This window comes from Pseudophryne corroboree, chromosome 1 (genome assembly GCF_028390025.1).
Source record: "Pseudophryne corroboree isolate aPseCor3 chromosome 1, aPseCor3.hap2, whole genome shotgun sequence".
NCBI lineage: Eukaryota > Metazoa > Chordata > Amphibia > Anura > Myobatrachidae > Pseudophryne > Pseudophryne corroboree.
The window spans coordinates 709,731,457-709,743,634 of NC_086444.1; the positions used below are offsets into that span (position 1 = coordinate 709,731,457).

Here is a 12,178-nt window from a genome sequence, read left to right on the forward strand (position 1 = left end):
AGGTCATATATTCCTCCCACTCTGGGGTTTATCCCCGCGCTTGGTAGTTGGGCGCCTAGCTTTGGGTTTAGAAGCCTTTGTGGGATGTGACAGTCTAGGGAAAGTCTGACCTTGCCCTGAGGGCGAAAGAATGAAGTCTGCGGCCATGTAGGAGGTGGTCAACGGTAGACAAGCCGTTTTTAGAGGCTGCCAGGTTAGTGACAATCTTGTCCAATTCCGGCCCACAAAGAAATTCACCAGTAAACGGAAATGCTTCCAGGGCCTTCTTAGAGTCGGAGTCCGCCTTCCAGGAACGAAGCCAAATAATGCATCGGGCTACTACAGAAGCAGTCAAAGCATTAGATGACAGAAAGGCTGTAAGCAGAGCTACCTCGCCAATGCAATAGGTGGCATTCCTGATGTTAGCAATAAATGACCGTTGTTCCTTAGTAGTTTTCAATAGCTTTTGCCTTCCAGGCCGTGGCGCCTGTGACTCTAAAGACTTGAGACATGCGTCTAATCGTCTATCAGGGATGGAGGACGCAGTTGGAATACGTAGTATTTATCAAGCGCGTCACATGAGATTCCACAGTAGGGGGAATTTTCTCATTTTGTAGTAATCAGTAGTGTGGAAATACAGCCACTACCACTTTTTGGCATTTACACAAAGGATCCTTTGCCTTTGGTGCCGGTTCAGCATCTTCTAGCTGGAGAGAGAATTTTACTGCTCTAACCAAAGCAGCCACAGGGCGGAAAGACCTCATCGGAAAGGCGCCCTGGGCTGGGAGAGGGGCCACTGGGGAAGTGCTGCCTCCCATGGCTGACTTTTACCACCTGTTCACTGGCCTTATGAAAGTGTCCCCAGCACCAGTAATATATATGGCCTGGTGGTCTAGCGTAGACCATGGCTCGCAATTCTCTGGGTACAGATCAGCAACCTCCACAGGTATGGACTGCCGCGATCACAGGTCCCAAAGCTGGAACCTGCCTTACCTGTTCTGCAGAGTCCTGTTGTAGTCTAAGGTAACCCCTGGAGCCCCTGCAAGGACCCGCTGAAAGATCCTCACCGTGGATGGAGTCGCGGTGCTGGTGGGGGTGATGGAGCAGCAGCGCTGACATCCAAAGGATTGCTTAGCGCTGCTAGCCCATATGTAAAAAGATAAACAAACATTCTAAAAAAAATGTAAACTTAGAAAAAAAGAAAGGCTTGGCCTGCAAAAGCAGCCCCAGAGTTACCCGGTGACCAGCCCCTGCTGGTACCAAACAAAAACTGAAGCATCTGATATGTGGGCGGGGTAGGAGGTGAGAGGTCCAGTGCATTCTGGGAGCTTGTAAAAGCTTTGCTGTTCGGTGCCTGTTCTTGTCTCCACCAGCATACTCCAAGGTTAGCCCTGTGGAGGAGACTATGGACCCTGAAGAAGAAAGTATTTTTTTTGGAACTTGTTAGTGTTACTGTACGCCATCCTGACATGGTGTACAGCCCACAAATGTGTTTACACGGCAGCTTGTGCAGCAGAGGGATCGTTTCAGATCCCTCCCCACTACCACCAGCGGCTCTGGGCTCAATATACATTATATTTTATGCTGGGGGTTACAGTCAGTTACAGTGCCTGAGCATCTTCTCTCACAGCGACAGCGACCCCCGTGGAAACTGCCACCTGTAGAAGCAGACAACGGGGGCTTGGTGAAGGAGAAAGGGAGCTTCAGCAGCACGGGGGACGGGGCTGACAATGATGGGGTGCGGGAGAGAGCAGACGCAAGGGGACAACATGCATTGGGGTAGAGGATAAGGGAAAGAAGAGGGGGCATTAGAGACAATGTGACAAGCACCGTGTCAGTAAGAGAAAAGTTTCACAATTCCAAAAAGCTGTCTCTGCAAAATGACCAGCTTTTCGAAAGTGATACGTAAGCCCAGGATTCTTAGATTCTAACCTAATTTCACTCAATATGTCCTTTCCCATGTCACTCAAAAATTCAGTTTACTTTTATATAACAGAGAATAACTTAATTTCTACAGGACCTAAAATGACCTAATCTCAGTGCTAGTACCTAAAATTACCTATTTTGACTGTTCCTTAAGTTGAAACTATGGCCCTCATTCCGAGTTGTTCGCTCGGTATTTTTCATCGCATCGCAGTGAAAATCCGCTTAGTACGCATGCGCAATGTTCGCACTGCGACTGCGCCAAGTAACTTTACTATGATGAAAGTATTTTTACTCACGGCTTTTTCTTCGCTCCGGCGATCGTAATGTGATTGACAGGAAATGGGTGTTACTGGGCGGAAACACGGCGTTTCAGGGGCGTGTGGCTGAAAACGCTACCGTTTTCCGGAAAAAACGCAGGAGTGGCCGGAGAAACGGTGGGAGTGCCTGGGCGAACGCTGGGTGTGTTTGTGACGTCAACCAGGAACGACAAGCACTGAAATGATCGCACAGGCAGAGTAAGTCTGGAGCTACTCTGAAACTGCTAAGTAGTTAGTAATCGCAATATTGCGAATACATCGTTCGCAATTTTAAGAAGCTAAGATTCACTCCCAGTAGGCGGCGGCTTAGCGTGTGTAACTCTGCTAAATTCGCCTTGCGACCGATCAACTCGGAATGAGGGCCTATATACAGTAAATTTACTGTTTAGATGTGTGGAATGAGTAGTTGTCATACGTACTTCATAAATACAGATGTGGCCTGTTACAGCCTTGCTGCGTAGCGTACACAGCGCGACTGCTGGCTCCCGAGATTCACTCACCCAAGATCCATTCGAGCCTTTGGGAAAGCAGCAGCTGCGTAAGGCTTAAAGGCTTGCAGACTCCCACAGCATGGTGCTCTCACAATGCGTACGCATCACTGGAGCAAAGGCTGCAAGGAAGTAACAGGACACATATGTAATAACGGTACAGTGTTTCAAACATAATGATTTGTTGTGTGGTTTTGTTTTATTTTCATGTAACTTATAAATTCTGAAACTTTTTAAAACTTATAAAATCCTAAAACATTGAAAAAAAAAAACAAATTTTAGTTTTTTCAGATCCTAAAAATCCAGGGCCTAGTGATAAGTAAAGGAGACATGATGGATTCCTCGAATACTTACACTGAACTCACTGTGAGTTCAAAATGTAATAATCTCACTCCCCCGTCCGCTCCCCCTCCTCCGCTGCTCGCTCCCCTCCCCCCCCACCACAGAAGTCCCCTGCTCAAGGCGCCGAAGACATCACTTCCTCCAGGCGGCCGGTGCCGGTGACCGCTCCCATCCTTCGGCGCCACTGACAGCTCCCCCTGCTGCGGACAGCAGCAGGACACGGGAGCGACCAAATCCGACAGTCGGATTTGGTTGCTCTTTTGAGTAGGAGTTGTAGGGTCCATTCCGACAACTGCATGTCGGAATGGACCCCACTCTTATTGAATATACCCCTATATTGCAAAAGATGTTTGGCTGTAAAACAAAACCCCAAAAAACACCATGGACCTCATTCAGAGATGAACGCAGATCGTTGCATCCACAGCAAGATCTGCGTTCATCTCCTCACATGCTGGGGGCCGCCCAGCATGTGTGGCGTCACCTCACGATGCGTACGCGATTTATGTGCAGACACATCGATCTAAGGTTGAACCCTGGCTGCGCTGGCAGGTTGTCCGGCGCCATTTTTTTTTCTTGGAGTGGATGCTGCGATTTCACGCAGCTGCCCCAAAATCGCTGCCGACACGCCCCCGTTTGTCCCGCAACATTGTGTCGCTGACCCCACTGTCAATCACCTTGCAGCCACATGCTTCCATGTAGGAAAAAAAAAACTGTGTTCCCTAATGCACACCGAGTGAATAATATTACTACATAATAATAGTCAGATAATACGGAGATCTTAGTTGCGTATATCTGCAGATATAGGGTTAAGCCCCCAGGCCGATCGACAAGGCTTCTCCGTCACTGGGGGTCCCTAATACTAGGTATGGGCCGGGGGTGCAGGACCCCACGATGTCGGCACAGGTCGGCCACCCCAGGTCAGCACACAGGTGAGAATTAATAAGGGTTAATAAGAAGCACAGAAGTGCTATGTAAGTGGTGTGATTAAAATAATGTATACAAAGTGATAGCTGGCTCTCAGATGCTGTAGGTGCCATTACCATGTGGCCTTACACTGGGAATTTAACCCAGATATATTTGTAATTATTTATGGGGTGGGTGTGGGGTGCGGTGGCCCTGTGTCGGTATGGCTGGGCTGCTTCAGGTCGGCACACCCTAACACTTTATTAACACTTATTATTTTTCCTATCACTTTGAATACATTATTTTAATCACACCACTTACATAGCACTTCTGTGCTTCTTATTAACCCTTATTAATTCTCACCTGTGTGCTGACCTGGGGTGGCCGACCTGTGCCGGCATCGTGGGGTCCTGCACCCCCGGCCCATACCTAGTATTAGGGACCCCCAGTGACGGAGAAGCCTTGTCGATCGGCCTGGGGGCTTAACCCTATATCTGCAGATATACGCAACTAAGATCTCCGTATTATCTGACTATTATTATGTAGAAATATTATTCACTCGGTGTGCATTAGGGAACACAGTTTTTTTTTTTTTTCCTACACAGAATTACCCCTCCCCTTTTAGCACCTGAGTGACATTACAATCTGATTGAGCAGCTTTCCACTTTGTGTATTGTAGCCACATGCTTCCAGCAAGGTGTAGGGTCACGCAAAAGCACCGCGGCCGGTGCGCATGCGCAGACCCCTTGGATATGGCCACTGCGTGCAAAACGCACGGTTGCGTCCAGGTCTGAATGACCCTCCAAACTGCTCCTCCTTACTTATCCTTTGAACCCATTAAGATTATTTTTTTTTATAGGTCAATGATAGTAGTGCAAATTCAGACACAGTACAGAGCGGCATCTACTAGGCAGCATTATTGAAATCGTATCCAATGTATTTTTTTTGCTTTCCGATCATTTTGAGAATAAAAACCGCCTTTTAGGGGGGGGGGGGGGAAATTGTTCCATCTCCATGCAAATGTTTCATTTTGTTCCAATTAATGAAACTCATCTATAGGTAGTTTGTTATGAGGCCTCTTTTTCTATATACAGTAAGTATGCCATATTTAATTTACAACCATCCTAAATGATCCCAATATGATTTGTGAAATTATAATGGAAATTTTTGCAATAAAGATTTGAAATTACCACCAAAAAAGCACTCCTACTGCAATAATTTTAAAAGTACAAAATGACAGTCACAAAGAAGTGTGTCCTTAGCATTTGAACCACATACCTATGATGCTCAACCAGTGGCTTTGTGGACATCATGGGAATGTAGTTCAAATAGAACTGCATTATAAATTTACGATTAAAACATATCTGACCAATCTCCGAGTATTGGTGTACTCCTGACCCCCAGGTTTCACGTCAAATTCTTCAGTGCTCGATGTTTCGTGAGCCCCGGTACAGGCAGCAATACATAGAAAAAACACAGCACCAACCCTCCCGGCAGCAGCCATCTTATAATGAGTGGATGTCGGAAACCTGACTTAACAGAGGGAAGGAAAAGCATAGGTATTAAAACCGCAGAATGAGCAATATGTTTATTTTGAATTATAGAGAGCAGATAATAACCGCACAAAATATACTTGGATATATGAATAAATCACATTACATAAACTTTGTTTGTGCAGTTTAGATTAACGCAATGGAAATACGATATGTACCTAATGTGTTCTGATTGGCGGCCATGTTTTAGGAGACTACTACGTGGACTCTGCTGAATGATCGGCGCGAGTAAAAGGCGTCACACGCTGGTAACGAACGTGGATTTTGTCAGTTCGATCTCTTATGCCAGAACAGCGGCTCATCTCATCGCGACACTTTACAGTCCCAGTGGCAGGGTAGGGTTGATTCCCGCTGGCGTAGCTCCTCCCCCCTAGTATCGTAACTCCTCCCCCAGACGGAAAAGGTCCCTTAGCCCACTTGATTCTAGCATCTACCGGCAGGGTAGGGTTGTGTCTATTTTCCAGGAAGGGAAACGAAACGCTGCAGCCAGGGTGGCGCCCGGCAATGGCATTAAAGTAAAGTGCTGAATCACCTATGAATTTCTGACATATTACTATATTTCATTTTCTCTAACGTCCTAGTGGATGCTGGGGACTCCGTAAGGACCATGGGGAATAGACGGGCTCCGCAGGAGACAGGGCACTCCAAGAAAGAATTAGGAATACTGGTGTGCACTGGCTCCTCCCTCTATGTCCCTCCTCCAGACCTCAGTTAGAATCTGTGCCCAGCCAGAGCTGGATGCACCTAGTGGGCTCTCCTGAGCTTGCTAATCAGAAAGTATTTTGTTAGGATTTTTTATTTTCAGAGAGATCTGCTGGCAACAGGCTCTCTGCTACGTGGGACTGAGGGGAGAGAAGCAGACCTACTAACTGCGGATAGGTCATGCTTCTTGGGCTACTGGACACCATTAGCTCCAGAGGGATCGAACACAGGAACGCACCCTTGGTCGTCCGATCCCGGAGCCGCGCCGCCGCCCCCCTCGCAGAGCCAGAAGCCGGCGTGAGAAGCAAGAAGACGTCAAAAGCGGCGGCAGAAGACTCCAGTCTTCATATGAGGTAGCGCACAGCACTGCAGCTGTGCGCCATTGCTCCCACATTAAACCCACACACTCCGGTCACTGTAGGGCGCAGGGGGGGGCGCCCTGGGCAGCAATTAAGTACCTCTTGGCATAAAAGGGCATATATACAGTTGGGCACTGTATATATGCATGAGCCCCCGCCATTATTTTACACAAAATCGCGGGACAGAAGCCCGCCGCTGAGGGGACGGGGCTTCTTCCTCAGCACTCTCCAGCGCCATTTTCTCTCCACAGCTCCGCTGAGAGGAAGCTCCCCAGGCTCTCCCCTGCAGATTCACGGTAAAAAGAGAGGGGGGGGGGGGCACATAAATTTAGCGCAATATCAATATATACAGCAGCTACTGGGTAAACACTAAGTTACTGTGTAATTCCTGGGTCATATAGCGCTGGGGTGTGTGCTGGCATACTCTCTCTCTGTCTCTCCAAAAGGCCTTGTGGGGGTTCTGTCCTCAAATAGAGCATCCCCTGTGGTGTGTCGGTACGCTTGTGTCGACATGTTTGACGAGGAACGCTATGTGGAAGCAGAGCAGGTGCAGATGAATGTGGTGTCTCCGCCGACACCTGATGGATGGATATGTGGAAGGTGTTAAATGATAATGTAAACTCCTTGCATAAAAGGTTGGATAAAGCTGAAGCCTTGGGACAGTCAGGGTCCCAACCCATGCCTGATCCTACAGCGCAGAGGCCGTCAGGGTCTCAGAAGCGCCCACTATCCCAAATTGTTGACACGGATATCGACACGGATTCTGACTCCAGTGTCGATGGCGATGATGCAAAGTTGCAGCCTAAAATGGCTAAAGCCATCCGCTACATGATTATAGCAATGAAGGATGTATTGCACATCTAAGAGGAAAACCCTGTCCCTGACAAGAGGGTTTATATGTTTGGGGAGAAAAGGCAAGAATAAATGAGTTATGTGAAAAAGCTTGGGATTCTCCTGATAGGAAAATGCAGATTTCCAAACGGTTACTTATAGCGTATCCTTTCCCGCCAACGGACAGGTTACGCTGGGAATCCTCCCCTAGGGTAGACAAAGCTTTGACACGCTTATCTAAGAAGGTAGCCCTGCCGTCACAGGATACGGCCGCCCTAAAAGATCCTGCGGATAGAAAGCAGGAAGGTATCCTGAAGTCCGTTTATACACATTCAGGTACCCTACTAAGGCCGGCAATTGCGTCGGCCTGGATGTGTAGTGCTGTAGCAGCATGGACAGATACTCTGTCTGAGGAGCTTGATACCTTGGACAAGGATACTATTTTGCTGACCCTGGGGCATATAAAAGACGCTGTCCTATATATGAGGGATGCCCAGAGAGACATTTGCCTACTGGGCTCTAGAATAAATGCAATGTCCATTTCTGCCAGAAGGGTCCTGTGGACTCGGCAATGGACAGGTGATGCCGACTCAAAAAAGCACATGGATGTTTTACCTTATAAGGGTGAGGAATTGTTTGGGGACGGTCTCTCAGACCTAGTTTCCACAGCTACGGCTGGGAAGTCAATTTTTTTGCCATATATTCCCTCACAACCTAAGAAAGCACCGTATTACCAAATGCAGTCCTTTCGATCACAAAGAGAGAAAGTCAGAGGTGCGTCCTTTCTTGCCAGAGGCAGGGGTAGAGGAAAGAAGCTGCACAATATAGCTAGTTCCCAGGAACAGAAGTCCTCCCCGGCTTCCACTAAATCCACCGCATGACGCTGGGGCTCCACAGGTGCAGCCAGGAGCGGTGGGGGCGCGTCTCCGAAATTTCAGCCACCAGTGGGTTCGCTCACGGGTGGATCCCTGGGCTATACAGATTGTGTCTCAGGGATACAAGCTGGAATTAGAAGTGATGCCCCCTCACCGTTACCTCAAATCGGCCCTGCCAGCTTCCCCCATAGAAAGGGAAGTAGTGTTAGCGGCAATTCACAAATTATATCTCCAGCAGGTGGTGGTAAAGGTTCCCCTCCCTCAACAGGGAAGGGGTTACTATTCCACAATGTTTGTGGTTCCGAAACCGGACGGTTCGGTCAGACCCATATTGAATATAAAATCCCTGAACATTTACCTGAAAAGGTTCAAGTTCAAGATGGAATCGCTCAGGGCGGTCATTGCAAGTCTGGAAGAGGGGGATTTTATGGTGTCTCTGGACATAAAGGATGCTTACCTGCATGTCCCCATTTATCCACCTCATCAGGAGTACCTCAGATTTGTGGTACAGGACTGTCATTACCAATTCCAGACGTTGCCGTTTGGTCTGTCCACGGCACCGAGAATATTTACCAAGGTAATGGCAGAAATGATGGTGCTTCTGCGAAAGCAAGGAGTTACAATTATCCCATACTTGGACGATCTCCTCATAAAGGCGAGGTCCAGAGAGCAGTTGCTGATCAGCGTAGCACACTCTCGGGAGGTGTTACAACAGCGCGGCTGGATTCTGAATATTCCAAAGTCGCAGCTGATTCCTACGACGAGTCTGCCCTTCCTGGGCATGATTCTGGACACAGACCAGAAGAAGGTGTTTCTCCCGGAGGAGAAGGCCCAGGAGCTCGTGACTCTGGTCAGAGACCTCTTAAAACCAAAACAGGTGTCGGTGCATCAATGCACGCGAGTCCTGGGAAAGATGGTGGCATCATACGAAGCCATTCCCTTCGGCAGGTTCCATGCGAGGACCTTTCAGTGGGATCTGTTGGACAAGTGGTCCAGATCGCATCTTCAGATACATCGGCTGATCACCCTATCCCCCAGGGCCAGGGTGTCTCTTCTGTGGTGGCTGCAGAGTGCTCACCTTCTCGAGGGCCGCAGGTTCGGCATACAGGACTGGGTCCTGGTGACCACGGATGCAAGCCTCCGAGGGTGGGGGGCAGTCACTTAGGGAAGAAACTTCCAGGGGCTGTGGTCAAGTCAGGAGACTTGTCAGCACATCAATATCCTGGAACTAAGGGCCATATACAACGCCCTGAGTCAAGCGGAGCCTCTGCTTCGCAACCAACCGGTGCTGATTCAGTCAGACAACATCACCGCAGTGGCTCATGTAAACCGCCAGGGCGGCACAAGAAGCAGGGTGGCAATGGCAGAAGCCACCAGAATTCTTCGCTGGGCAGAGAATCACGTGCAAGCACTGTCAGCAGTGTTCATTCCGGGAGTGGACAACTGAGAAGCATACTTCCTCAGCAGGCACGACCTCCACCCGGGAGAGTGGGGACTTCATCAAAAAGTCTTCACACAGATTACAAATCGATGGGAACTGCCACAGGTGGACATGATGGCATCCCGCCTCAACAAAAAGCTACAAAGGTATTGCGCCAGGTCAAGAGACCCTCAGGCGATAGCTGTGGACGCACTAGTGACACCGTGGGTGTTCTAGTCGGTTTATGTGTTTCCTCCTCTTCCTCTCATACACAAGGTGCTGAGAATCATAAGAAAAAGAGGAGTGAGAACAATACTCATTGTTCCGGATTGGCCAAGAAGGGCTTGGTGTCCGGAACTGCTAGAAATGCTCACAGAGGACCCATGGCCTCTGCCTCTCAGACAGGATCTGTTGCAACAGGGGCCCTGTCTGTCCCAAGACTTACCGCGGCTGCGTTTGACGGCATGGCGGTTGAACGCCGGATCCTAGCGGAGAAAGGCATTCCGGATGAGGTTATTCCTACGCTGATAAAGGCTAGGAAGGGCGTGACAGCAAAACATTATCACCGTATATGGCGAAAATATGTTTCTTGGTGTGAGGCCAGGAAGGCCCCTACAGAGGAATTCCAGCTGGGCCGTTTCCTTCACTTCCTACAGGCGGGAGTGACTATAGGCTTACAATTGGGTCCATTAAGGTCCAGATTTCGGCCCTATCCATTTTCTTTCAAAAGGAACTGGCTTCTCTTCCTGAAGTTCAGACGTTTGTAAAGGGAGTGCTGCATATTCAGCCCCCTTTTGTGCCACCAGTAGCACCTTGGGATCTTAACGTGGTGTTGAGTTTCCTGAACTCTCACTGGTTTGAGCCACTTAAGACCGTGGAGTTAAAATATCTCACGTGGAAAGTGGTCATGCTATTGGCCTTAGCTTCGGCTAGACGTGTGTCTTAATTGGCGGCTTTGTCATGTAAAAGCCCCTATCTGGTTTTCCATATGGACAGGGCAGAGTTACGGACTCGTCCGCAATTTCTGCCGAAGGTGGTGTCATCCTTTCATTTGAACCAACCTATTGTGGTGCCTGCGGCTACTCGTGACTTGGAGGATTCCAAGTTGCTAGATGTAGTCAGGGCTTTGAAGATTTATGTAGCCAGAACGGCTGGAGTCAGGAAAACTGACTCGCTGTTTATCCTGTATGCATCCAACAAGCTGGGTGCTCCTGCTTCAAAGCAAACTATTGCTCGGGGGGGCGTGGCTTGTGGCCTAACTGAGTGGACGTGCCCCTGGAGAGCTCCTGCTGACACAAGCTTCTATTTCATTTTAAAACTGCCCTCACGCTGCCTTCAGACCCTAAATACTGCCCCACACCACTATCTGCATATAAAGACTCGTTGGGAGTGAGTTGCGGAGCCGGAGCACAGGCCTGCCCTGTGCTTGCAGGTTGCGGCCCACCCCACGAGGTGAAGCCAAGACCTCAATTTCCGTCCACCCCCGCCCGTGAGAGATCGACCTCCGGCCGCCTTAAGATACCTCACAGAACCTACCCCGCCGTCCTGCTGGATGCCCCTTGCCTGGAGAGCCTTGGATGAGGGGCTGAGGTGAGCCGGAGAGCCCCGGGAGCTGCGAGACCGGAGACGAGCGGCACTGAGAAGGTCCGGCGGCGGCCATCTTGGTTGTGGCGTCTGCCGGAAAGCAGGCGCCGCATTGAAACAGCTAACCAGCGGGCCGCGGCGGTGACAGAGGGGGCTTAGCGGCGGGTGCAGAGGGCACCCAGTGATTAAATAGGGTCAGGCCCCACAGATATCAGGGCTAACCAAGCAGAGGGGAACAAAAAGAAAGGGAAGCTGCACAATTCGGACGGCGGCCATCTTGGAGGTGGCAGGATAGGCCCCTCTCCCCTGAATTGTGCTGCCCCCCGCTGGAGATAGATGGAAATACACTCCTTATATCACCAGATCTACTTCAACTGAATTATCATCCCTGATCCCTCTCCCTGCAGCTGCTGCTATACCTTTCCATAATTCCAGAGAAAGAGGTGTGTTAAACCGGGACGCTCTCCTGGGGATCCCTCTCACTGCTTTCACAGATTATTAGGACCTAGGTCCTGTAAACGATGTAGCACTACGGATGCCTGACTTTCTCCCTCACCCGGACCAATTGTTGAACACGTAACATCCACTTTCACCTCTTTCGACACCAATCCTTAAAGGGTCGTTTTTATACTACCAGATATTATGAGTAGAGCGAACACCAGAGCAAAAAAACCGGGAGCTTCACAGGATATCTCGCAACATTTCTCACGCCGGGAAAAACTGTCTGAAACCTCATCTCCACCCCCATCAATGCCTACCCCCATCATGGATCAGACGGAAGCACCTTCAACCAAAGCGGATATTCAATCCCTTCAAAACATGATCTTAGACCTCAAGAACTCCTTCACGACAGCCCTTCAATCAGCGATCGGGGAAATAAAATCAGATATAGCGGCTCT

The 12,178-nt window shown here is 49.4% G+C and overlaps 1 protein-coding gene across 1 annotated transcript in view; it reads right to left on the reverse strand.

Moving 5' to 3' along the window:
* MYDGF (myeloid derived growth factor) overlaps positions 1-5,815 on the reverse strand; it is a 45,901-nt gene extending 40,086 nt beyond the window's left edge. Inside the window, exons 1-2 of the mRNA XM_063914926.1 lie at positions 5,667-5,815; positions 5,325-5,488 (exon numbers count right to left, since the gene is read on the reverse strand). Coding sequence (XP_063770996.1) covers positions 5,325-5,488; positions 5,667-5,691 — 189 coding nt within the window. The 5' untranslated portion in view covers positions 5,692-5,815. The remainder of the gene's footprint in view (positions 1-5,324; positions 5,489-5,666) is intronic.
* Between the last annotated feature and the right edge of the window lie 6,363 nt (positions 5,816-12,178).